The 26925-nt window shown below is 39.5% G+C and overlaps 1 protein-coding gene across 4 annotated transcripts in view; it reads right to left on the bottom strand.

Moving 5' to 3' along the window:
- Positions 1-26925, bottom strand: part of F5 (coagulation factor V) — a 70389-nt gene that overhangs the window by 40287 nt on the left and 3177 nt on the right. For 3 of the 4 annotated variants that reach the window (XM_035722431.1, XM_035722432.1, XM_035722434.1), the window contains exons 3-8: positions 20005-20127; positions 8477-8503; positions 7317-7529; positions 5279-5422; positions 2088-2309; positions 331-496 (exon numbers count right to left, since the gene is read on the bottom strand). In XM_035722431.1, the coding sequence (XP_035578324.1) occupies positions 331-496; positions 2088-2309; positions 5279-5422; positions 7317-7529; positions 8477-8503; positions 20005-20127 (895 nt within the window). The remainder of the gene's footprint in view (positions 1-330; positions 497-2087; positions 2310-5278; positions 5423-7316; positions 7530-8476; positions 8504-20004; positions 20128-26925) is intronic. The other variant, XM_035722433.1, reaches the window with a different exon arrangement.

Raw genomic sequence — 26925 nt, 5'->3', positions numbered from 1 at the left:
TAAAGTAAAACTCATAGGAAATGTTTCACACAGTGCTTAGCAATAACAAGCATCCAACAAGTGGTAGCTGCTATTACTAGTAATATTATTGCTGCTACTACTACTACTACTACTACTACTGCTACGACTACTATTACTACTACTACTACTACTACTCCTCCTCTTATGCTGCTGAGTTCCCATGGTGAGTTTAGAGTAATTCCAGATTGATTTGGACAAGACCTGAACCCAATACATGTATACCCTTGAGAGCTGTCAACTGATGGCATTTCACCCCATGCATCTAAGACCCCTGAACCTTCACATAGTGGTAAGAACCCCAAAACTCACTTGTCCATATTTGCAGGTATTATTGGTGCATAGTCCCAAATGACTTCCTCTGCAGCAATGAAGTATTCCCACCTCTTCATGTGCCGCCTCTGATCACGAGTTAGTTTCTTAGGATTCCTGGTTTTCTTTGGACAGTTTTTAACGTCTATGTAAGCCTGCATCCCAGCTGAATTAGAATGCAAATGCAATGAAAGAATTTGAGAGAAGAAATTACAGCTGATCAAAATGCCTATCTTTTAAATAAATTTGTGGAAGGTTTAAATAATAACAGTAAACATACTGCTCAGGAAACTTCTGAACATTTTGGTCTGCAGCTCTTTTAGTGTCATAGAGAAAGGGTGAGAATTAAAAGCAAAGGAAAGAGAGGATGGGTTAGGGAAAAAACATGAAAAGATTTCCTTTGTTTCTTTCAGAGGGGAAAAAATGTAATTTCCAGATCCTTAAAATCTTATGACTTAAGTCTTGTTGATTTCTCATTTTTGCTGTTATCTGTCCCTTTACTTGTAAAAGGGAGATAATAATAGTACATACTATATAAAATTGTTAAAAATTAAGTAAGTTAATATACATAGTACTTAATGTCAATGTTAGTTTTGTTGTTGTTTTATTATTACTGGGGACTCTATCTTCCAAGGGTATTGTGACAATTTCATGATTTCAAATATAATTTTGGTTGCTCAGTGTGAACAGGAAACAAAATGGTCTATTCAAAATGTCTCTTTCTTATGTGCCTGGCTTTTATATACATTGTTTTCTAAGAAAATAATTTCCTATAGTGATATCATTTACTTCCATTTTGGTCTCTATTTACACAGACGCTCTTTCCAACAGTTTTATTTTTATTTTTTTTTATTTTATTTATTTATTTATTTATTTATTTATTATTAACATATAATGTATTATTTGTTTCAGGGGTATTCCCAACAATTTTACAGCAACAATGTATAATAGAACAATTAGTTATTTTGTTTATATGATACCACATAACAACCGGGGTTGACTTTTTTTTCCTACCAAAACTTATCGATATTCTTTAAAGTTCGGGTGCCTGGGTGGCTCAGATGGTTAAGCCTCTGCCTTCGGCTCAGGTCATGATCCCAGGGTCCTGGGATCAAGTCCCGCATCGGGCTCCTTGCTCAGCAAGGAGTCTGCTTCTCCCTCTCCCTCTGCCTCTCCCCCTGCTTGTTCTCTCTCTGTCTCTCTCGCAAATGAATAAATAAAATCTTAAAAAAAATAAAGTTCACTCCTTAGCTAGTTAAATACTATGCTTTTTCTATTCAGCTTCATTCACTGGGTTCCTCTTTGTGCCAGGCTTTGTGTTCATCTTGTTATAAAAGATAATCTTTTCATGTTAAATCTTTTGCGCTTTCTATAACTTAGTGCTTCCATAAATTTGCAGATGTTTAATTTGTTCTAGCACTTAGGTTTTTTTCTTTGGCTGAATACTAAGTAGCCCAAAGAAGAATATCTCTATATATGCATTTACTTCCTTCCTTATTTCTCCTTTTGAGGAAGTAGACCTTTTTCCAGCTTTTGCTTCATTTAAAAAAAAACAACTTTGTCAATTTCTCCACTTCCTCTATCCCAACTAATGTGTTATAAGTCTAAGGGCAGAAAAACGAAATTCTGTTCTCAGGACTAAGGCATGTATGTCTGGAGCATGTGTGGCTTGAAAGTGTAAAGGAGAATGAGGGAATTAGTGCTTGGGAAGAAAAGATCCTGTATTCATAAGCAAAACTATTGGAAGAATTTCTTACCTTGAAAATGTTTTGGGATGAGAGAAGATATGATCCACTTTCCCTGTGGGCTCATAGTCATGTTTGCAGTAGTGGATGTTGCACTGACAAGGGTGATAGCTGAGATCTTATGATGATTCTGCTCCAAGACCTGGCCATTGAAATGAATGGAGAACAATTCTGGCCCAGAGCTCATTCCGATCAGATGCCAGCTAATGTGGTCATGGGCACAAACTGTGATATCTGAGAGAGAGAGATAGGAAGTGAAACAGGCAGTCAGCACTCTGTAATAAAAAATTCACTCACCAGATATGTACTGAGCACCTGCTGTGCATCAAGCATTGTTTCTGGTGTAGAGACACCCCAACTGTGGTTCCTGCCCTAGCAAAGCAGATGTCTGAGTGATGGGCAAACAAGTAGTCACAACTCATTGCAATGAGTGGTGCTCTAGAGGTAAGAATAGAGCCCAAAGATGAGGAAAGTTAGTTCAGAAACACAAGGATTGCTAAGGGGTTAGGCCAAGGAGGGAACCAAGTAGGTCACCAACCATCCTGGTCTACCAGGGACTGAGGAGTTTCTCAGGAGGCAGGACTTTCAGTGTTAAAACTGGGAAAGCCATATGAAAGCCTGGGCAGTTGGTCACTCTGGAATCATTTTGGGCTCAGCTGGAAGGAGTCACCAGAGTCTCTAATAAGGCTGAATTCAGGGGTCTAATCCTCTCAGCTGGATAGATGTCAAAGCTCTGCCTAACGGAAAGATGTGAAGATGCTTTAAGAATTTTTTATTGCTTCTTTAACCCCTTGTTGATTGTTTAAATGATGAGGCAATGAATTACTCTGTGGGATATAGGCTCTCCTTAAATGCAACGGGCAAGTGTTCATTATGCTAGGCCACTAGGAGCCTTTCATGGATGAAGTAATGAAAACAGAATAAAAGCTGAGTTTTCCTCCTCTGTGCTCACAGTAACTGGGAAAATGCTAATTTGCCCTGCGGGAGATTCAAACCCTGGCTTCCATCCTTGGTTTGGGTTTTAAATTTCAGATCCATAATCACTAGATACTACAATTATGGGGCTGAGAACAAGTCCCTTACCCACAGAGAGGTTGAGAGGCTTGTATTTTTTAGGAGACCCTTGTAACCTGGCAGGGATTCCTAGATCATCGGTGAGAACAAGAAGCTAGAACCTGTGAACAAGAACCTAGAAGGTAGGAGGTTTTGATGAAAGTATTTACCCCGAAGAAATGCTTATGCTGAATTAAGCATTTAATATATCTGTATTAGCATTTATCATGTTTATTTAATTTACCCTGCTCCATAAGACAATTGTACAGCATTAACTTTTCTGTTTCTATTGATGACAGCCCCCTATCCTGCCTCTCTTAAGCCCCAGGTACTCTTTTTTGACTTTAAATTCATGGACTCTATGCACTGACCAAGTTATTAACGTTTTGCATATGAATTGCTTTTGTTTGCCTTCTATAAATTTACAGAAATGATTCACTTGCCAGAACACAGATACAATGTCTCTTTAACCGCTCCCTTTTAAGGATTATAGCAGTGGCAAGGCTATTTTATATGTAAAAAAATTCCTAAACACCCTCTGCACCAGGATAAATGGTTAATCCATTTTTGTAAATAGGCACATTGAGACGATAAACTTCCAAGGACCACACTAAGCTGGAGATATGAACAAGGCTTGAACTCAGATCTCCTAAGACAGAGGTCAATTGACTAAGTTTTGGAACTCTGAATCAAAACCAGAGTCATCCGAGTACATCTGTAATAACCCAGGTGGGAAGGTAGAGCCAAATGAAATAGAATACAATTTAAAAATCATGTCCAGATCTCAACTTTTGACAAGTTTTGTTTTTAGTAAGTAAAGCCACTTGTGATTTTTAGATACAGAGAATGACCTCTGAGAAGCTTAGTGTTTTGATGTATGGAATTATTTAATAAAATAATGTTTTCATTTTTCCATTCTTTTTCCTCAGGATCTTTGGTTCTAAGTCATTTCTACCAGAGATGGAAGAAGTCTGGATGGGAGTCGGATTTATTGTTTTTTTTTTCTCTTAATAGTTGCTATGATTTTGCTTTTCCACAATAGTCTCCATGCAAATGGAAAGAGAGAACATCCTACATGCCATTGGATATTATTAACCCATCACCTTTTGGAATGCTCATAGTGTTTTTGCATGTGGGGTATTTCTCCTAATCTATTCATCTTCACTGTAAGTGTCTTCCTTGAATTCTTTCTGTTGATCCTTCCTGCTAGGGATTGACCTTGAATTTGTATTTCGTAGGGCTTCCTCTGTGGAAGAAGGCATGGTCACCATGCAGCAGGGACCACAGAACCCACTGAAGGAAGTGAGCTAGTGTCTTGGAGATCTTCCTGGAGGCACAAGGGCAAGGTGAAACCTTCTTGGATCCCTACATCCAGTATATTAAGCTGCACATTCTTTCTCTATAGAAGACTGATGAATCACTGACCCCTACCTCTGAAATCAATAATACATTATATGTTAATTGAATTCAAATAAAAATTTAAAAAAAGAAAGAAAAAAATTCTCCATATATGCATCTTTTCTCAAAAAAATATTTTGACAAGTGAACAGCCACGAATTTGGCAAATGATAACATTACACTCTTCTGAAGAATGTTCTAGAAATGCTTTCTTGGATCTCTTCTCAAGGCTTCTCATGAATCAAGAGTCCAAGTATGGCAGCATTTGTGCACATGTACCATCTATGTATCTGACCCTTGAAATACCTAAGTCACCCCCCTGGGGGGCGGTTTTAACCCTTTATGACACCGTTAGTTCAAAGTCTAGAGCTGCACGTCCAAGATGGTTGTCACTTATTGAACATGGAATGAGGTGTGCTATCAGGGTAAAAGGTGTGCTGAATTTCAGAGATTTACTATAAAGAGAAAGAATGTAAACTATCTCACTAATAATTGTTTATATTGATCCCATGTTAAAATGATAACATTTTGGATATATTGGGTTAAATAAAATAGTATTAATATAAAAAAAAACAACCAAAAAACAGATGATGGAATCTTGACAACCACTGAGGTGGATAACATTATCTTTTTGATTAGGAGTTGAAAAATAGCATGAGTTTGGTCAACTTCCATATGGCTTTGAGGAAAGGAATGGGACCAAAGGCACTGATGATTCTGCTGTGGTGGATAGCGTGCAGCCCATGAGTCACCTGGCATTGTCCCATTCACATAGCCATTGACTGTGTACATTAAAGATGATGACTGGCTCCCGCTCTTGCTTTCATCAAACACAGCAAACATCAGCACATGTTGTTTGTCAAACATCTTCTGAATCCCATCCTCAGTAAGAGTGCCTATGAAAGAAAAGACGTACTTTTTAATAGCATCCCAGACAGAAGATTCTCACTAGGTATTCCTAGATAGCAAAAAAAAAAAAAAAAAAAAAAAAAAAAAAAAATTAAGGCAAGCAGTCAATTATAATGATAACCTTAAGAAGTTCTTATTTTAAAAAATAGCATCTTGGGGTCCCTGGGTGACTCAGTCAGTTAAGCAGCTGACTCTTGACTTCAGCTCAGGTCGTGATCTCAGGGTCCTGCAATCGAGCCCCGCATCGGGCTCCACACTCAGCATGGAGTCTGCTTGAGATTCTCTCTCTCCCTCTGCCCCTCCCCCAACTTGCACACTCTCGCTCTCTGAAATAAATAAATAAATCTTTATTTATTTATTTATACATCTTTATTTATTTATTTTAAAGATTTTATTTATTTATTTGACAGACACAGAGAGAGAACACAGGCAGGGGGAGTGGGAGAGGGAGAAGCAGGCTCCCCGCTGAGCAGGGAGTCTGATGTGGGGCTCGATTCCAGGACCCTGGGATCACGCCCTGAGCCGGAGGCAGATGCTTAACTGACTGAGCCACCCAGGCGCCCCAATAAATAAATCTTTAAAAAGTAACATCTTTGGGGTGCCTGGGTGGCTCAGTCGTTAAGCGTCTGCCTTCGGCTCAGGGCATGATCCTAGGCTCCTGGGATCGAGCCCCCTGTCGGGCTCCCTGCTCCACAGGAAGCCTGCTTCTCCCTCTCCCACTCCCCCTGCTTGTGTTCCCTCTCTTGCTGTGTCTCTCTCTGTCAAATAAATAATTAAAATCTTAAAAAAAATAGCATCTTTATCCAGTAATAATGATCGGGGGCTTATTAAAATCCTGGTGCCACAGTAAGTATTTTCTCTGACACCTCATAGCCTAGAGGAATGAGGATTAAAGCTAAACTTGATCAGGCACAAAGAAAAAACATCTGGTGACTGTCAAGGCTTTAGTGAAAATACTCATTTCCTCTAGTGTCAACAGGCCAATAAAGAGGTACTTTAGCTCAGTTGACAAAGTACACTCCAAGTTTCTTAAAGCCATCTTGCTTGTACATGTAATGAGGCATTTGAGAATTTGTTGAGGTCAAGATTAATCCATTCTCACAGCTGAGAAAGGCAGCTGACAGTAAATCAAAGTAAAATGAAATAAGAGCTTTTTATAAATTTGAAAATTTTTCAGTGCCATCACAGTATCTTTTTATACCAGGCAATGAAAATGTGTATTTGTGTACTGAATAAGTGAGTTATGACTGTATGTGTGTATGTATAGACAGAGGCTGAATCTATCATATTATTTCCCACAGTGTAGTTTATTGTGATTCTTTATTGTTTTAATGAAAGATGAGTTGAATTATTTGGGGGTAAAATGAAAATTCATGCTTGCTCCTAAGCCCAGCCAATGACTTTTTTTTATAAAATCAATTGAATGTTTAAAATCGGCCACCTAAAGTGTCCAGCTTGTTTATAAGAAAGAAAGCTGGAGTTTTGAATGTTTGTATACCATATTACCAACCTAAACCTCAATTATGTTAGTCAAAGTTCTTTCCAAGTACGCTCAGCAATGTATAGGCTGCTGTATACTTTCAAAAAGACTTGGCCTTGAGGTAAATGTTATAGATCATATGGGCCTGGTATCAGAACATACTCCCAGACAGGGATTTACTTGGGAGAGTCTCCCAGGACTGAGACAAAGGAAGGATTCAAAGAAACAGGAAGATTCTAACCCTCCAATACCAGTGTCAAGGAAGGATCTGGTTTCTGCGCTTCTCCTTTTGTCTGATTTACAAAAAGCTTCCAAGATTCTCCCAAGCCTCACTCCATTATAGTACATCTTACCATTTCAATCTTAGTTGTTGCTCTTTTTTTTTCTTTTTTTTTTCTTACCTTTCTTACAAATAAGCAGAGGTCCAATTAGCCCAGAGTTGAAGTCCTGTATCAAATTTTCATAGGAGTAATAGATGTGTGTAAGGCATGGAGGGTCACTGTGTGTGGGCCCGCTGTCCTCACTGATCTTCCACTCATAGGTATATTCCTGGCCTGGAGCTACGGCATCATCCATCTTCTCTACAGGGAATGTATGGTCCGAGTAAGAAGCACCTGGAGAAGAAGAGTCATGAAAACATCTGGACAGTCACTGAGGACAACTTTTTCATCATCTTCAGATCTGGGGGAACACAAGATCTCTACAGAGCTGTATACGCCTTTCTAAGTGAACCTTCATTATCTGGAAAGATTCCCATATACCCACTTCTGTGTCTATGCAATTGTAAGGGCTTTGTTCTATGGTGATCTGAAGTGAATAAGGGAGATACTAATATATTCATGAAGGTTTAGAAAGTTAATTTTCCAGGCTACCTAAAGGATTGTTATTTAAATATAATCAGAGAGCTGGATCACCTTTGATCAGTAAATCATCTCAGGATAAGAGAATGGGTTTTGTTTCTATTTTCTCTGTAGTGCTTGACAAGATATCGTCCATTTAACTGCCTGTTAGCATGGGATGTGGGTACACTGAGAGCTGTTTCTATGTTGTTTTGTTTTTCTTCTGTATTTCATATCTTCTTCCCCACCTCTGCCACTCTCAGCCCTATTTTATTGCTTTATCATACCTCCTCCTTCTGAACATCCCAATTGTCCCAAGAGCCTTGGGGTCCAGCTCCTCTACGCCGTCTGGTTGCTGTTGTGATTATGAAATGTGTCTACCATCTGAAGTTTAGATGTCTTACTCCTGCCCTTTGTGTATCCGAAGACCCACCATTAACCCCTCCATATGTACTCCGGGCCTGACTGGTGGGAGAGGAGGATGTACAAGCTGGTCTTTCTCACTGAAGAGAGGGAACTGAGATGCTGTTGATTAAAAGAAGTGCAGAGTCTTGGGTGGAATTTCAACAACAAAAAGAAGATGTGGTTAGAGATGGAGCAAGTGAGGTCAGGAAGGGGAGGTCCCTGTTATGGACAGCCAAATGTGTGAGCCATGCCTCATTTAATTAGGTGAGTTTCACTATCATCAGCTGGTGCAGGAATTTCTCTTGGGATACATTTACCTTTGTTTGGTACAACAGCTTGATAAACTTGACATCGAAGGGGAGACCATCAGAGTGGAGACACAGGCAGACAATCAGGATCAGAAAAAAGGGATCAAATGTTTTACACGATGGGGTGAAGGGTTCATACAAACAATTCTTACTGAAGTGATTGTGCTTTATGAAAACAAATGATTCATTTCTTTCCACCCATTCTCCTTTCCTGTTCCTTTTCTTCTCTTTCTTCCTCCCTTCCTTTTTTCCTTCCTCTCTCTTTTTCTGCTTCCCTCCCTCTCTTCCTTTCGTCATCTTTACTGAAATTGCATACAATAAAATCCACCAATTTTAAGTATAATGTTTGCTGAATTTTGACAGATGTGTACAGTTGTGTAGCTACAGAACAGTTTTATCACTCTGAGAAGTTGCCTTGTGCCATTTCCAGTCAGTACATTCCCCTACCTTCTTGGCCCAGCAGCTACTGACGTGCTTTCTGTCACTATCTTCCTCTTGCCTCTAAGGTCATATAAGTGGAATAATACATTATATACCCTCTTGTGTTTGTTAGTGTTAGTTGGTATGGTATATCTTTTTCCATCTTTTACTTTTTCCTGTTTTTGTCTTTAAAGTGGATTTCTCAAATTCAGCATATAGTAAGGTATTTCTTTTTATCCAGTCTTAGAATCTGTCTCTCAGTTGTACTGTTCTTCCCATTTGCTTATAATATAATTATTGATATGGTTGAGTTTAAATCTACCATCTTGCTCTTATTTTCTGTTTATCCATCTGGTCTTTATTCCTTTTTCTTTTTCTTGCTTTCTTTTAGATTAATTGAATATTTCTTTTTATCTCCACTATTATTTTATTAACCTTGCTTTGTTTTATTAGTGGTGCCCTTCAGTTTACAAGATAGGACTTTAAGAGTCTACCTTCAAATAATATTATACCATTTTGCTTATAAGACACTTGCAATAGTATATTCCCATTTCCTCCCTCCTAGCCTTTGTGCTATTGTTTAGTATGCATACACTTTACTTCTGCATATATACTATACCCTGTAATAAATTGTATTTAATTGCATTAAATATTATTTATTTAAATTGAGATGATTATCTTTTCAACAGATTAAAAATGAGGACAAATTTTCTCTATATTACCCATTTCTGAAGCTTTTTATTCCTTGTGGATCCAAATATCCTTTTAATATCATTTTTTGAAAGATTTTATTTATTTATTTGAGAGAGAGATTGAGAGAGAGAGAGAGCCCATGAGAGGGGATAGGGTCAGAGGGAGAAGCAGACTCCCTGCCGAGCAGGGAGCCCAATGCGGGACTCGATCCTGGGACTCCAGGATCATGACCTGAGCCAAAGGCAGTCGCTTAACCAACTGAGCCACCCAGGCGCCCTTAATATCATTTTTTTTCTGACTAAAAGACTTCCTTTAACATGTTTTTCTGGCCTGCTAGTGAGAAATTATTTCTTATTTCTATGCTTAAGACAGTCTATTTTTTCTTCATTTTAAATAGATATTTTTGCTTGGCATAGAATACTAAGTGGACAAATTGCCCTCCCCCACTCCACACCAGTACTTTAAAGATATCCCTAACTGTCTTCTGGCTTGCATTGTTTCTACTGACGTCTGCTGTCATTCTTATTTTTGTTTCTGTGTCTTTTTGTTTTTGTTGTTCTGACCGCATTTTCTCTTTATCACAGGTCTTTAGTAACTGATTATTATGTGCCTTGGTATGGTTTTCTTCATTTTTCTTTTTGGTTTTGTCAAGCCTTTGTTGCTTTATGGCTGTCATCACATTTGGAAATTTTTCAGCCTCGATTTCTTCAAATATTTCTTCTGTTCCTCCCCATTCTAGGATTCTAATTACACATATGTGATATCACTTGATATTGTCCTATAGATTACTGAGGCTTTGTTAATTTTGTTCAGTCTTTTTTATCTTCGTGATTCATTTGGATAGTTTCTATTGCTATATATAATATTCTCTAATATTTTCTTCTACAAGGCTGTTAATCTCATCTGGTGGTGTACTTCCCACTGCAGCTATTATATTCAGCTATAGAGTTTCCATTTATGCATTTTTATGTCTTCTATCTCTCTCCTCATCATGCTCTGGAGCATATGGAGAATATTTATAACAGCCATCTTAATGTCTTTGCCTGCCAGTTCTATCATTTCTTTTATTTCTGGACCTGTTTCTATTGATTAAGTTTTTTCTTGGTTATGGGTAGTACTTCTCCTGCTTCTTTTAATGCTTATTGATTTTTATTAGCATTGTGAGTTTTACATGTTGCTTGCTGGATTTTGTTCCATTCTTGTAAATAGTATTTTATGTTGGCAAACAGTTAAGAGACGTGGAATTGATTTGATACTTTCAAGTCTTGTTTTTAAGGCTTTGTCACCTTCTGAGTAGTCTGCAGTCTAGACTATTTTTATCCAACTCCTGTGCCTTCTGTTGATTCTATCTCTACTCAGTGCCCATTTGTTAGGAGGTCTTTCCATGTTTGATGATGGGAACATAAACTGTTTTTATGTGTGTGGTCCAGGGACTATTCTGCCTGTTACTTTCTGGTGGTATTTTCCTTACTTTTAATATTTTCCTCACATGCATGTACAGATCAGCACTTAGTTGAAGACTTGACAAGACTTCTGCGTAGATTCTCAAGAACTCATTCTCTGTGTCTGTATCATCCTCTTCAGGATTCTGTCCTGCAAATCCAGCCACTTTGGCCTACCAAAGGTCTAAACTCTGTTTTCGTAACTCAAAGGACTATTGAGCTCTGCTTGGGTTCGCCCTCATTATGCTATGCCCTTGAAACCCTCTCCATGCCGTGAGCTTGGGTACACATAGGACCCACCTCACTTGTTATTTTTCTCCCATGGAGAATTCTCTTGTATTGTCTGTTGTTCACTATCTGAAAACTGCTGTTTCATATATTTTGTCTGTCTGTCTGTCTAGTTGTTAAGCAAAAGGGTAAATCTGATCCCTCATTTCCAGAAGTCAAAGTCTGAGATGCTAAATTTCTATGTAGAATATTTTATATTGCAACAGTGTTAGCTACTGTTGTCTAATTGCACATCATCGGGAAAATCAATTCCACTCACAGTCATGTGAGCTTGCACAGCATCAGCATATGTTTGGGCTCTCCAGATAAGAGTGTGAAATAAGACACATGCATCCATCATCAATGAGGCATTCAGGCACGGCAGCAACATGCATTACAATACCACATGAGGTTCTGAGCATGGATGCCATGAGATAGAAGAGTTGGTAGAGATATCTAGATTAACTGACATATCTCCATAGGACAGAGCATCATCTTTATATGTATGGGAAAGAATACAACCAAACTTGAAATAATATGATAGTCATGATATCAGCCTTACAGATAGGAAACAAAGATGGATTTTAATGCTCTAGGAAGCTGACAATTTATTGATGGTGATTACACTGATGGTATATGGAAAAGACTAGTTACAGTGGGACCATAAAGTCTTGACTGGAGAGTGAATCAGGTTACTATTTGCTCAACACACATCCAACAGGGTTAACTCATTCTGCAAAACTTTCAAGAGCATTGCCTTACCCATAGAATGAAGTCCAAGTTTGTTATTATGGCGGCTGAAGTCATTCATGAGTTTTTCCAGTCTACCTATCCAGTGTCATCTCCCTCCATACCTCTAAGCTGTGCATATTTTGTACTCCAACAGCGACCTACTACCCCCAAAAATATATATCCCAAGTTTGCACTCGTCTCTGTGTCTCTAATGCCATCACCCTAGGATAAAACTAGACTCCAGAATTAGCCTATTAACTGGTCACTGGGATTCTGGTACCAGAGTACCCTCCCAATCCATTTCCCAACTTGTATACAGAATAATCCCTTGAAACTCCAGGTCTTACTTTGCCATATTCCTGCTTAAAATCCTAACGATAGCTTCTTCTTTCACAAAATTCTTAATATGAACCACCCTACTTCTCCCTACACTCTCATTGTGTGTGACTTTTCCTCTTGTTTACTATATATCACTCTCTTGGGCCACCTTTTAGTTCCCCAACAAGCCAAATTCCATCTTACAGATACCACTTCCTCTGCTTAGAGTATTCTTCCTCTTTGTCTTCCTTTGGATAAATGTGTGCTCATCCTTTAGATGTCACCTTAAATGTAAGCTTACTCCTTTCCTGATCTCTAATTATGCTACGTATTTTTCTTTTACAGCACCCATCATAATTCATAATTAAATACATATGGCACTGTATGATTTATTTCATTTTCTCCAACTAGATAATAACTATTTGCATCACGCACATTACTGTCACCAGAATGTGAACAACTCAAAGGCAGGTGCTGGATTATATCTGCGTTAATATCTTTGGTACTTTGCACAGTGCCTAGCATGGAGAAGGTGCTCACTGAGAGTGTATTGAATTCCTAAGGTTTAAGACCCTGTGGGCTAAAATCAAGGTTATCAAGTCTTAGCTCCCAGGTGTTTAAGATTGCATGGTATTACAACAAATTAAATGCCAACATTAACATTATGGAGATACTATCTAAGAATCTGAGTTGCTGTCTTCAACAATAACAACAACAACAACAACAACAACAATAACAACTAAAATGTTGTTCTTGTGACACTGGATAAAATTCCTGCATAGAATATGCCTGTCATGAATCCTGGCTACCTCCTTTAGATAGGACAGTGACTCTGTGGTCCCCAGTCCCTAAAAGACATATTTTTTCATTGAATTAGCCTCCTGACTGCTATAGGCATCTGAGTTGTGACTGTTGTGCTAGTGAAAATCTTAACATGGGATTCCATTGTATCTTTTTTTCCCCTCAAAGATAGTTTGACACTGATAATCAATATTGGCCATAGGCTGAACTTTCACTCTGATGATGAAAAGGATCTGAATATTAGAATCTGAATAATAAGGAGTTGAGAAATGTTAAAGGCTTGAACAATTTCCTGATAGTAATAATATTATTTCAGTCTAAATCAAAAAGAAAGAAAGAGTTTATAAGGAAGAGTCTCTGCTAATAAACAGGAAGAATTGTCTCTGGAAAGTTACTAAATAGATTTGGAAGCAAAGAACAAACAGGTGTGATAAGGAGAGTTGCCCTCTCAGGTCAAACCTTGTCTATTGACTGGACCTGGCATAGTAAGTTTTTGACTCGAGCTATCTTGAATCAAGCATGATGGCCCTTATTCAATGCTTCCTGATTCTTGGCCTCATGAAGTTAAAAAATGATGTTCCTGGACATGATGCTTCCATTGTTCCAGCTGTCAAAACATCATAGGAAATTCCTATAGTGGAAAGTGGCATTCTTTCCATTGCCTTTAGAAGTTCTCAAAAGGACAAAATGTGGTATTCTTTGTAGGGTGAGAGATAACTTTTGAAGTTCTTCCTCTCTTTCTCTGGAGAAATGCATGCTCATCCTTCAGACATCAGCCTAAGTGCCAGGTTACCCATTCCCTGATATATTTTGTCTGTATGATATTTATATATCTCTAATAGTATTCATAAATACATATAATATTCATCATAATTTTTAATTAAATATTTGTGAGAATATATAATTAATGATAATTTTTCTCACTAGATTGTGGGAGAGTCCAAAATTGAAATTTCTTGGTTGTATTACTTGCTGACTGTGTGAATTTGGCAGTTTCTTTAGCCTCCCTTTTAGCCTCACCTGTCTCATTTGTAACAATATAATCTTTTCTCTAGAAATAATATTATCCTTTTTGATGGGTAATGAGGACTAAAAACATATGTTAAAATGTCTGGCTCCTAACCAATGCTATGGCAGCCTGTCGCAATACATTTTAGTATATTGACTATTTTCTTTCTCAGCCACTTTGCAATTGATACAGCCTCTTTCCTTTGTGTTTTACCGCTGATAAGATGTATGTAAGTGTTCTTGCGTTCTCCTAACACATGTGAGAAAGATTAGAGGTGGTGACGTATCTACTCTGAAAGTGGTAAAAACTGGTAATAAGATTAGATAGTTGTTCACAATCACCAGCAAAATTTCAGAGAAAGGGGAAAATAACGTGTAGGCTCTACTTTCTAATGCACTCCTCAGTCCCTCAGTTCAGAAACCATCATCATCATCATCATGACCATGTTTCGAGGCTCTGTGGGAGTTTCCTGGACACAAATATAAGAAGTCGGTAAGACCCTGAGGGGCTCACAGCTCAGTTAACAGTAGGGTACATGCTGGTACCTTGGCTGTGATGGGCTTCACCTCTAGATTTCTTTTAGGGCCACTTCAGTGGAGAAGCCACAGTTAGAACACATTGTGCATCATAATAAGAACCAAACAATATAAATATCTAAGAATCACCTAAAAGACTTCAATTTAACACATACCAAATATAGCAGTGTGACTGATTTTTGAACAATATCGAATTTATTTTTAAATGATCAGGGTTTCATATCCAGTTTTATTTGAACAAACAATAGTTTTTAAATGTCTGTATAGCTGACCAAAGTAAATTATTGAGAATTCCATATTCATGAATACGAATATGAAGTTACATACAAGATAAATTTAAAATAATTGAATGAATGGTTTTAATTAAGTTTGCTATACTACTTAAAAGGTGAATTATGAGCTTCTTGAAACAAATAGTGAATAAATTTGTACATGGGGAAAGATTCTCTAATTATACTGAGCGAGGATTACTAATGAGATAATTTTGGGATAATTTAATCAATGTTTTTATTTTAATTTCAAAGTATTTTATCTTACGTTTAGTCTAGAATAAAACAGGCATGTTGTAGCTTTGATTTCACAACCTACATAATATGAGGCATGAAATATAAACAGCTACTTAGAGGAAGCATTTATGAAATGCATTTTTGGTGAATCTGATTTTGACGTTGTAATCAAAATAAAAGTTTAAGCTCTTAACTGAAGAGGGGAGAAATGGACAGGAAAGACTATTGTGCTAGAGCACAAGAAGTCCTTGTTCAGCTTCTTGCGAGGATAGATTCTTCACACAAGGGTAACCCTTTATTTTATATTTACTCAAGTCTGTTCACTTCCTTCTCAGTCCATAATCAGCATTGCAATTTGTTTACTTACCACCATGAACCAATTATTTGCCAAAAGGCTCTCAGTATTTTTTTTCAAATGTAAAATGCTGCATACAAGGTTTGGGAAAGTGAAGTTACATAAAGATCCATTTTGGTCACCCATTAGGGTGTTCCTTCTTGAGATCCTCCCTTGTTGCTCATTTTTTTCTGAATGGCCCTTTTCCTCTCCATTTAATTATCTTAGTGAGTGCTTCAGTATGCATTCAAAGACTAGGAGCCTTCTTCTAGAAGCTGTAATTTAGTTAATGGGCAAAGTAGAATGCTGATATTTTCTAAGGAAACTGATTCCACTGCATGGGGATTGCAAGTCTCTTTTGAAGGGGAATTCACATTGTTGAGATTTATGAGAATTATTATATCAGCCACTACAATTTGTTTTGGGTATTTATCATATACTCGAGGAAGTGACAAAATATTCAGACGAAAAGTGAAACATATCATTGTCCACATTATGTCAAGCATTGGAATGCTTTGGAAAAACCCAAAAGACTAAGTTTTCATATGGAGAATTTGGCAACACCAGATGCAAAAAACAATCTTTGATGGAAAATGCATTTTATCTATCATCTATCTATCTATCCATCATTTCTATTCAGAGTTGGCATACTAGCAGGCAGCTGAATATTATAAAACTAATTTTGTGATAAAACATTCATAATGTAACTCACACATTTAAGTGACGATATAAAGCAAATAAATGAATAATATTAAGACTCACTCTGAAACAAACTTTTAAAGTTAATTGACCAAAACAGCTACAGAAAACTTACTGAAGAACAAAATTTGCTCAAAGGTGCATCATTACAAACAGTTCAGTGCATGCAAGCTATACTTTCTGAAATTTTAGCCTCAAACTGAAACATTTAGTGATAGAAAGTGTTTAAGTGATTAGGTATAGCTGCAGATATTTTATTTCCTGGTTTAAAAATGTATTCCTATCAAATACATGCCTAAAGGAAATGTTCTTGTATTTTTACAAATTGTGATTTGTCCAACCTGTCAAATGGGTTACTCATTCTCACCCTGTGTACTAGTGTGGTTTCTCCCAGGCATGCCTGGAGAGAGGGGAGCAGGCAGGAGTGGTTTGGCAACACCAAGCTACAACCTGGCATTTATGTCAGGTGCTGCCAATTTATGGATGAAAGGCCAGCATGAGACTTCTACACTGAAATAGCATCTTTCCTGGCCAGAACTCAGATTTCCAACCATCAACTAACTAAAGCATAGTCAAGAATTTAAAAAAGCAACAAGACTTCCGGGCAACCAAAATAGATATTAAAAAAAAAAAATGAATGAAAGCTCAGGGCTTCACCCATAGACAATACCATAGACAATAATGTAGACCTTCGTTTCAAGTCATTTACTTAGACTGCATATAATTCTCACATTTGTACAATCTCATGGATTAGAAGTAATGGCTTAGGAAGAGATTAGAGTTTTACTTCTCATCCCCCGTTTTAAAGAGTCTGGGGAAATATAACATATATCTGAGGTGATTAAAAAATATCTCAGACACTTAAAGAAGTAAACCCCAAACTATCTGGAAAATGTAATGATTCAAAATGACTCATTCCTCTGTGCTCTGGATAACTGAGGTTTTCTGTGCAATTTTATTTCATTTCGACATCTAAATTCTATGAGAGAGTTTTATTTCATTCAAGTACAAATAAAATGATGAGCACTATCAAGGCCAAGGACTTCCTTCAATCTAAGCTACTGAAAACAAAATTTAACACCTGCACCATGAAGAACCATGAAATAACCACACCAACAGCAACTAACATTGTTGTGTACCAACTATGTGCCAAGAACTTTACATATATTATGACTTATCCCTGTAATAGCCTTCGATGGGAGGAATTGCTATGCCCATATCACAGATGTAAAACTAAAGGTTAGTGGTAAAGAAAATTGCCCCAAATTGCCCAAACTTAAAGCCAGGTCATTCCGGCTCTAAAGCCGGCATTCTTTCCATGGCTATCTTTTCCTTCTAGCTGATGAGAGTAGGTCTCCAAATCCTTGGTGGGGCTCAAGGATTAATTCCCAGAGAAGTAGGATTGCTGTCAAGGTTGGATCATCGACTGGTTAGATCAAGCAGCCATAGGGGCAAGGACTGAGTCCTGCCTTAGGCCTAGTATATTGTCTCAATCTCCCACCATCCATCTCTCAAATACCTACCTCTGCAAAAAAGGAATCTGGATTCTCATGTAGCTGGCTCAGTATGTGGTTAATTGATTTCCACACTGCCCCAAATAGTTCAAACCATAGAGGACGGCTGTGGGCCAGGGTGAGTGTCAGGCAAGAAGAAGACGCCTTATTTTAACACAGAGGACACACTAAAATGAACAGAAGACTTGTCTTTTACCATAGGGCACTCTATCTTAAATAGATAGGGTTTGCATCTCATTTCCAAAATAAAATTTCACTTCCCACCAATCTGGATTTACCGTTTTCAGATTTAGGTGACTAGTGGAAGTGGTGGGAGCATCTTAAACAGTTTCTCATAGATGATTGGCTGTGGGGGAGTGCAGGAACAAATAAAGAGTAAAGGAAGGGGGGTAATGTTGCAAGGTTCATTCCCCGTGCAAACAGGCCCAGCTGGAATACAAAGTCCACGAACCTTACCTCCTCCCACATTTGAAATGGAACCTGAATGTGACATTTTGGGGTTTCTTCCCTCTGGCATTACATTGCTGAATTCTTGATGTAGTTGCCCGGAAGCCTCATAAGTAGGTTAAATGGTTGTTTGCTATGCCACTGTATGATTTTAGGGACGTAGGAGAGACGCCTACACATGCTACCTCACTCAGAGTCTTGCCAAATTGGCCCTTTAAGGTGCCTGAAATTTCAGTTAATGCTTCATTGTTTTTCCTCAAGCCAAAGATTAAGTGCTAATGCAAATACTCCTGGAAAGGGTAGTTCATTAACTATTATCAGTCATATATACCTTAGTTGGAATGAATTTGACTGCTAATTTACACAAAAAATAATAAATATAATAAATGTAAAAGTCACTATGTAATCCATAAATTATCAGATAAATATGAAATTATCTGAATACACTTAAAAATTTTAAACATAACTGGAACACATTTTGATTGAAGAATCAACTTCACCATCATGTCTAATATCTATCAAGAGTTTATTATATGCTAGGCATTATCCAAAGATTTCATGACAACAAACTCATATGAGGTAGATATGATTCTTATTCTCATTTTACAGATGAGAGAGATGAGGCACAGAGAGGTCAGGTAACTTTTCAAAAGTCACACAGCTAGTAAGTGTAAGCCAGGATTTGCACCAAGCAGTCTACTTCCAGAACCTGAACTGTAAACCACAATTGCCCCCTTCAAAGGTATGAGGGCTAGAACATATGGGAAAAAGATCTGTGAGTCATGAAAGGTCTGAAGTTATTTAAAACTGTTATTATACTAAAATCTATTACAATATGGATACAATTTCCTTATATCAGCTCCTGGGAGAACTCCACTATTCTTGTGGTCTGAACATCAGCATAATGGAAATAATCAGAACAAGGTCAACAACAGGTACTTACTCCCACGTGGCTGATGTGGTCACTTTTGTCACCTTCATCTTCGTGAACTTTGCCGTTGTTGTCATCATCATCGTTGTGATTTATTGAGGGCTTACCATGTTCTGGGAATCATATTTTATACACTACCTAAATGGTCTCATTTTAATCCTCAAAGCAATCTTACAGGGTGGGTATAACTGTTCACATTTTATAGATGAAAAGACTGAAGCTCAGAGATGTTAAGTTCATAGAACCAGAGGTGATGCAGCTGGAATTTGAACCTAAGTCTGCCTTCAAAGCTTATGTTCTTAACCATTTCACTTTGTCCAAAATTTTAATAACACTTCTACCACCACCACCACCAAATACCACTTATTAAGTGAGCTTTATGTGTCAGGTTAGTCTTATGTCACTATTTCAAACTACAGTTCATGGGCTACATCCAGCCAGCTGTCTGTTTTTGTAAATAAAGTTTTACTGGGACACAGCCATACTCATTCACTTACACATTGTCTGTGATGGTGTTTGTACTAAAAGGTAGAGTTGACTAGTTACAACAGAGATCCCAAAGCCAATCATACTTACTATTTGGCTTCTCACAGAGAAGTTTGTGGACCCCTTGCTTTAAACCACTTTGCAATGTGTATGTTCTCATTTTACAGATGAATAAATTGGAATTCAGAAAGATTAGGTAATTTGCCCAACCAACTGTTAAAGAGCAAGAACCTAGTGAAAACCTGAGGTCTAGATGACTCCAGAATTTTTCATTTTTCTCCCTGAAACTTACAAAGGCAACAACTTTCATAATTACCAGTTGAAGGAAAGGAGATTTCTCTAACATATGGTTAAAAATCTGGTTTTAAATGTCTGATACTGGGGACATTAAATTACTCTTACCTTCTGAGAATTTACTGTATTTAATTCCTTGAGGATGGATGCTTACAGGCTTGTCTGCCTTATTCTTAAAGTGAACTTTCACCATGTCTCCAACTTCAGCATATAAAGTAGGCCCAAGAAGTCCTATGGAAACAAGGATTTATAATATATCTGTGTTCAGGACTACCAAAGACAGAGCTGCTAAGCATGGAGACATGCAGAGAACCCCATGAGTGATGGCTGTCATTCTTCCTGGTCCTGAGGCTGGCTTGCTTGTCTTCAATCTAGAAGGTTTTGCCAGCACATTGTCTCTACATGGCATGCAGTCCGGTCAGAACAGGAAGGTAGAAATGCTTGTCTTGGGCCCCAGGCAAGTCAAGAGAGAGAAGGAATAGTTCTGACCATGTCTACCCCATTCTGACCCCTGTCATTTTTGGAGATTACTGTCTTTGGTCAAGAAAAGAAAGGTGTTCATTTTCAGTTATGCAGGGTGATTTGAGGGAAGGTGACTGGCCCTGTTAGATCTCCCTGTGGTGGGAGATCTCAGAGACCCCAATGAGGTGAAGGAGAAAATGACAGGGTACTCTGGTCCTAAGGCAAGCACAGAGTCCCTGAGGCAGGAGTGAGTTTGATGCGTCCAAAGAACAGTAAGAAAAACAGTGCAGGCAGAGAGAGAGGAGATGAGGGAGGGGGCGGATCATGTGAGGCTTTACGGGTCTTGGTAAGGACTTTGGATTATCTTCTGAATGAAATGGGAAATCACTGGGGCTTTGTGCAGCAGACAGACATGGTTTTAAAAGTGCGTTCTGAAAAAAAAAAGTATATCCTTGCTGCTGCGTAGAGAACAGTCTGTGTAGTGACGGGAGTGGAAACAAGAGCAGATGGTACAGATAAGCCAGCATGCATGGCAGGGAAGTGGCGAGAAGAGGTTGGATTCTGGACATTTTGAAGATAGAGCCAGCTGGATTTGCTGATGTGGCATGTGAGTGAGGGAAGTCAAGAATGATCCTGAGGTTTTTTTTACCTGAGCAACTGGGTAAACAATGTTATCACTTCCTTCAGTGTGGGACACAGTGGGATGACAGGTTATAGGTGCAGATATCAAGAGTGAGGTTTCATGTACTACATGACAGGCATGCTGAGTGCTGGGGCCACATGGGTAAATAAGACACTGTCCCTGTGCTCAAAGAGTTCTCAAGCTAGTTTGGGGATAAACATATGGTAGGAGCTACCGCTGAGATGTGGGCAAAGTACTGTAGGAGTAGAGAGGATGAAGGACCAGTTCTGTCTGAGGAGTTAGGGGAGGAGGTGATATTTGAATTGGACTTTGGAAGAATCATAAATGAGAATTTCCCAAAATGTAGTCCTTGGATTCTCTGCATGAGAATCACATGGGGTCTAACTAAAAGGCAGATTCCTAACTCAGCCCCAACAAATCGAGCCTCTGGAGTTGGAGTTTGGGAGCACACTTTTAACATGTGCTCCTGAGCGATTCTGATGTCTTTTAAAGCTTGAGAACCTGTCACCAGAAGTCCTATTTCAGACAAGTGACAAAAGTTGACTGTTGTCACTTCCCTGCCATCTGTAAACTCTGTGGGGTTGGCTTCCACCCAGCAGGGATCACAGGAGCTTGAGAAGAAAGGTAGAGCAGTCATGGAATTCAACCAGTATTTGTTTGCAGGGGTGATGATCATGTTTATAAGGCCTCCACTTACAGAACTGTAATGGTCAGTAAAATAGATGCCTTCACAGAGCTTACAAAAAAAGTAGGAGAGACAGATTTTAACAAATAATCACACAAACATTTAATTACAAACTGTGGAAAGTATTATGAAAGAAAAGCATGGATACTCTGAAAAGCATTTGACAGAGGGATCTTGTCTAATCTTGGAGGCAGGGAGGGGATCAGGGTTGGGAAATACTTCCTTGAGGAAGCAATGCTTTAACTGAAGTCCAAAGGCAAGAGGTAAAGGCATGGGCAGGGGCATTTCAGGGAGTGGGATGAGCATGTGCAAAGGGCCCGTGGCACCAGAAAACTTGGCCTATTCAGAGAACTGACAGATGGCCACAGTGAGGCTGAAGGCATGATCAGAGGCCCCGTCATGTAGAGCCTTCTACATCTTTTAGAGTTTTGTCTCTGAGTGTACTTGGAAGCCAATAAAGAGTTTTTAGCAGGGGTGAGACATGGACCAGATTTTGGGTTTTAAATCTCTGGGTGCATTGGTGGAGGATGAGCTGGGGAGAACTCAGAGTGGATGCTGAGAGAACAGATAGAAAGCTCCAGGGAAGTGATGTTGGTGACTTAGTGTAAGGTGATAGTTGTGGAGGTGATGAGAACATACTAGGGAGCTATTAGGAGATCAAACTGTCAGGACTTGATGGATGGGATACAGGTGGAGGGTGAGGGAGACCAAGTTGCCATGGCTGGCTGGTGATGTTCTGGCTGGGCGGCAGGGTGGAGGGCTGGGTGCACAAGGGTACCATTCTCTGAAATGAGGACACTGCAGGAGGGTCTTGTTTGGTAGATATGGTAGGCAGAATAATGGCCCCCCAGAGATGTCCAAATCTTATCTCCTGGGACCTGTGAATATGCTCCCTGGGATGGCCAAAGGGGCTCTGCAGGTGTGACTAAGGTAAGGATTTTGAAATGGGAAAGTTTCCTAGATTATTATCCAGGAGGGCCCAATGTAATCAAGGGTCCTTATAAAGGGGACGCAGGAGAAGCTGAATTCAGAATTGGAAGACGCAACCCTGCGGATTTGAAGAGGGAGGAAAGGGCCATGAACTCACAAATGCAGGCTGCTTCTAGTAACTGGAAAAGGCAAGGAGACAATTCTCCCCCAGAGGGGGAGAGCTCTGTCGCTTTGATTTTAACCCAGTGAAACTTATTTTGGACTTCTGACCTCAAGAACTATAAGATAATAAATTTGTGTTGTTCTAAGCTACTGTTTGCGGCAATTTGTTACCTATTGGCAATGGGAAAACAGGATCTCTGAGTCAGAAGCTCCCTTCCCCTACTTCTGTCTTTCTACCTGCAGTTTTCTTATTGCTTTCACTGAATTCCCAGTACTAGAGTTTATGCTGATCTTGTGCCTGAAGCTTTTTGTTTGCTTGTGTGTTAGCTTTACACAGGACTGTGGAGGTCACATTGTTCAATCCTCATTTTAGAGATACTTACAAAGCCTGGGATGTGGGGGCAGGGAGGATGGTTTGCTCAAGGTCAGTCAATCATTGGGTGGCACTGCTGGGGTTAGAACTCAGGTCTCTGGACTCTTGAACCAAAGCTTTCTCTACCACCTTGCACAGAGCAGGTTCAGAACCACCTCCTTTCCTGAAATAGTTCCAATGTCTACACCGTTTTTGACTCCTGACCACATCTGCCTCCACTAGCTGACCTCTCTCTTCTGGCTGCTACCCTCAGTCCTAGCTCCTGATGGAAGCCCCCACTGGGCTATTCCCACCTACTGGGAATGCCCAGGAGCCCAAAAGAGTGCTGACTATGTTGTCACAGTGTGCACTGCATTTTGTTGCCATGGTTGCCTTGCTCGGATGATTTGTTTGTTAGCATCACATGGCTACAAATGCCCAGTGCCCAGGATAAGTCTCCTAAGTTATTTAACCTAATAAGACCTCTTGCTGCAATGAATGGTCTGGAGTATTTATTTGCCTCCCTTTCTGTTTCTTCGGAATTAAGGCAAAACAAAGGGATGTTTTCATAAATGCAAACCAAATACTTCCCGCATGTGGGCAAACACATGCCTGAATGTTGCCTGAGCTGCTGGTTAGCTCCTCTGTCAGCCAGATGGCCTGGAACCCAGCCACTGAAGTGGGGGAAAGAGTCACCTATCTTGTGGCCCCAGGAAGGTAGCACAGCTTGTACCCAATTTCATGCAGTTTTGGAGTTGAAAAGGACAACATGAAGTCAGCTAATCAAATCCCCTGTGTTCAGGTGAATAATAAATTACAGAAAACAGGGAAGCCCATTGTTGCAGCTAGTTTAAAACCCCTTCAGGAGCAAACATTTCATAACCTTCCTTGAAAAAATTCAGAGTCAACACTAGCCATTTTAAAGCCCCAGGCAGGATTCCTGAAAATGAGCCCAGCACCTCCACCTGTCCGCATGTCTGCAAACCTCGCTGGATGGACACCTTCAGATCCCCAGTTCTACAGCCTCGCCCCCACCCACAATTACAGTGACTTCTGGGCTTATGCGGCAGAAGTGTCACATGACTCATTTGTTCAGGGTTCAGCTAGAATGACACCTGCCAGATGGGCAGAGCAGGAAATAGGGGAAAGGTGCCAATGACCTAGGACCAGGCTGGGAATGGGGCAGGTCACATAGTCAATGGCAGTGTTTAAACTCGGAGCTTCATAGGCTTTACCTCAGATTTGCCTCACTGTATCAGCTACTACAGGGATACAAAGATGAATAAAACACTACCTTTGCCTTGCCTTTCAGGGATTTATAGTTAAGTAACTTCAAGAATTCAGGAAGAAGCTGCCTAAAAATGGTGTTAAAATGCCTCAGAGTTCACATAAAACAAATGTGTTATGAGATACACAAGGGTCAACAGAAAGATGATGTTTTAAGTGCACAGGGCTTAAACATAAATTAATGATCAAGGTCTACTTCTTATTAATGAGGTCGAATCAGGAAATTTCTACAAAGCTAATCATCTCAAAGGATTTTTTAAAAAAGATTTTATTAATTTATTTGATAGAGAAAGAGCGCAAGCAGGGTAAGTAGCAGAGGGAAAGGGAGAAGAAGGCTTGCTGCTCAGCAGGACGATCCCAGGGCCCTGGGATCATGATCTGAGCCGAAGGCAGCCGCTTAACCAACTGAGCCACCCAGGCGCCCCATCTCAAAGGATTTTGATCACAGTACTCTCCTCTCCAAAAACTATCAGTGACTCCTTCCTGCTCAGAAGATAGTCTCCAGCTTGGCCCTGGCCTTTCTAACACTTATGGTACTCAGCACAGTGGCCTACAGGGTCCAGACATTCAAATTCAGTTAACTTGGCAAAAATCACACAGGTAAGGCTCTAAACACCTGTCCAATTCCTCTTTTTTCCCCAGGCCCAGTGAATATATTTCCCAGCTCATTTTCCCTTTACCCACCTACAGTTTAATTTAATTAAATATTTCTTAAGTGTCTGTTGTATATACTAAGCTTGGAGCCAGAGCTATGAAAACGAAGAGACTCTGTGACAGAGGACAGGAGATCAACTTTCTGTACACAACTACAAACGCAATTTTAGGAGTAACGTTATGGTCTGTTGCCTTGCCAGCCTCTGTGAAGGTAGTATCTCTTCTACCTCAAGCCAATTCAGCCCAAGCTTTGAATAGCATCACTTCCTAATTCTTCTGAGTCTGGCTCCAGCCATTATTCTCCCTCAGATGTTATTACCCTCCCCTTTTCTACTGGATATTTTAAGTTACTGTATTCTTGTTTGTAAAAGTCCAAAATATACTTAAGCCCCTCATTCCCTTCCAGAACTACCCTGTGTCTCCTCGCATGTGGAGCCAAGTTTCAGGAAAGAGTTGTCTATAAGTTCCTCCTGCTCCCATTTTCCTCCTTCACATCCATTACCAAGGGAAGTGGCACTGGGGAAAGCAGTAAAGGGAGTTTCAAGAGGGAGATCACTAAATGTCCTCGCAATGTCAAGTAGGAAAAGAACTGGAAAGAAACCATTGGTTCTGGCATCTCAGAGTCATGGGGGCCCTTTTCTGAGAGTCATTTTAGTGGACTTATATTAGAGAGGATTAGGGAGGAAACAATGTTAACAGAGAATGGAGTGGACGACTCATATAGAAATCGGCACTGAAGGAAATGGCAGAGTCAAGGGGAGATTTTCTTCTAGATAAGGTTTGACCTGAACACAGTAGTGTTTTGTTTTATTGTTGTTCAGTTTTGACTGAAGGGAAGGCTCTAGCCAAAGGAAGACTGAAGATAAAGGGAGATCAGTGGAGGCAGGACAAAACAATTTGCACAGAGAGGTAGAAGGATGAGTGTGGGAAAGCTGACTGGTCTTCACTTGGTTAGTATGGAAGGATGAGTGAATTATTGACCAGGGGACCCAAGGGAAGAAGTTCTTTCTTAATGGCCTCTATCATTCCTGTGAAATATGGTACCATATTTAAGAACCCCCAAACCCATTCAAACTACTTTCTTTGATTAAAGAAGAGATGAGGAAATGGGAACCTGGGTGACTCAGTCTGTTAAGCATCTGACTTGAGCTCAGTCATGATCTCAGAGTCCTGGGATCAAGCCCCACATCAAGCCCCATATCAGGCTTCAGGTGGCTTTGAGCTCAGCAGGGAGTCTGCTTCTCCCTCTTCCTCTGCTCCTCTCCCTCACCCTCCCCATCCCCCCCTTATGCTCTCTCTCTCAAATAAACAAATAAAATCTTTAAAAAAAGATGAGGAAAAAGATTTTTCTTTGAAAATGACAGCTGTTGTATACCACACACTAAATAAAACAGGAGAAGAGATGGAAAAAACAGATGCCAAAGAACCAGCCATATGTGGTTCCTTTGAATGAATCTAGGGACCTGGATGGAAGCAACAGATCATTTGCTAGGGTTCATCTGCACTCAATAAACTAAACCATAAGCTCCAGGAAGGCAGGATGTGTGTTCTGCACTGTGGCATCCATAGTGTCTTCTTCAATACCCAGCCCATAGCAGGTGCTCAACAGTAGTTTGTTCAATGAATGAATAAAATTCAAACTCAAAAGTTTTGTTGAGCTTTTGGATCGGTGTTAAAAATAGCTGACTTCATGAGCATATCCCCTCATGGGCAAGAAGGGCCCTCTGGCTTAATGCTTTGCTGACACTGTTTTGAAATTCTCAAAAATATGAATCCTAGGCCCCACATTTTCATTTTTCACTGGGCCCCACAAATTATGCAGCCCGTACTGGTTAAAAACAACAAAAGCACACA

The sequence above is a fragment of the Zalophus californianus genome, chromosome 10, assembly GCF_009762305.2.
Source record: "Zalophus californianus isolate mZalCal1 chromosome 10, mZalCal1.pri.v2, whole genome shotgun sequence".
Classification (NCBI taxonomy): Eukaryota; Metazoa; Chordata; class Mammalia; order Carnivora; family Otariidae; genus Zalophus; species Zalophus californianus.
Note: the sequence above shows the minus strand (reverse complement) of the source record. Positions and strands in the feature narration are given on the sequence as shown.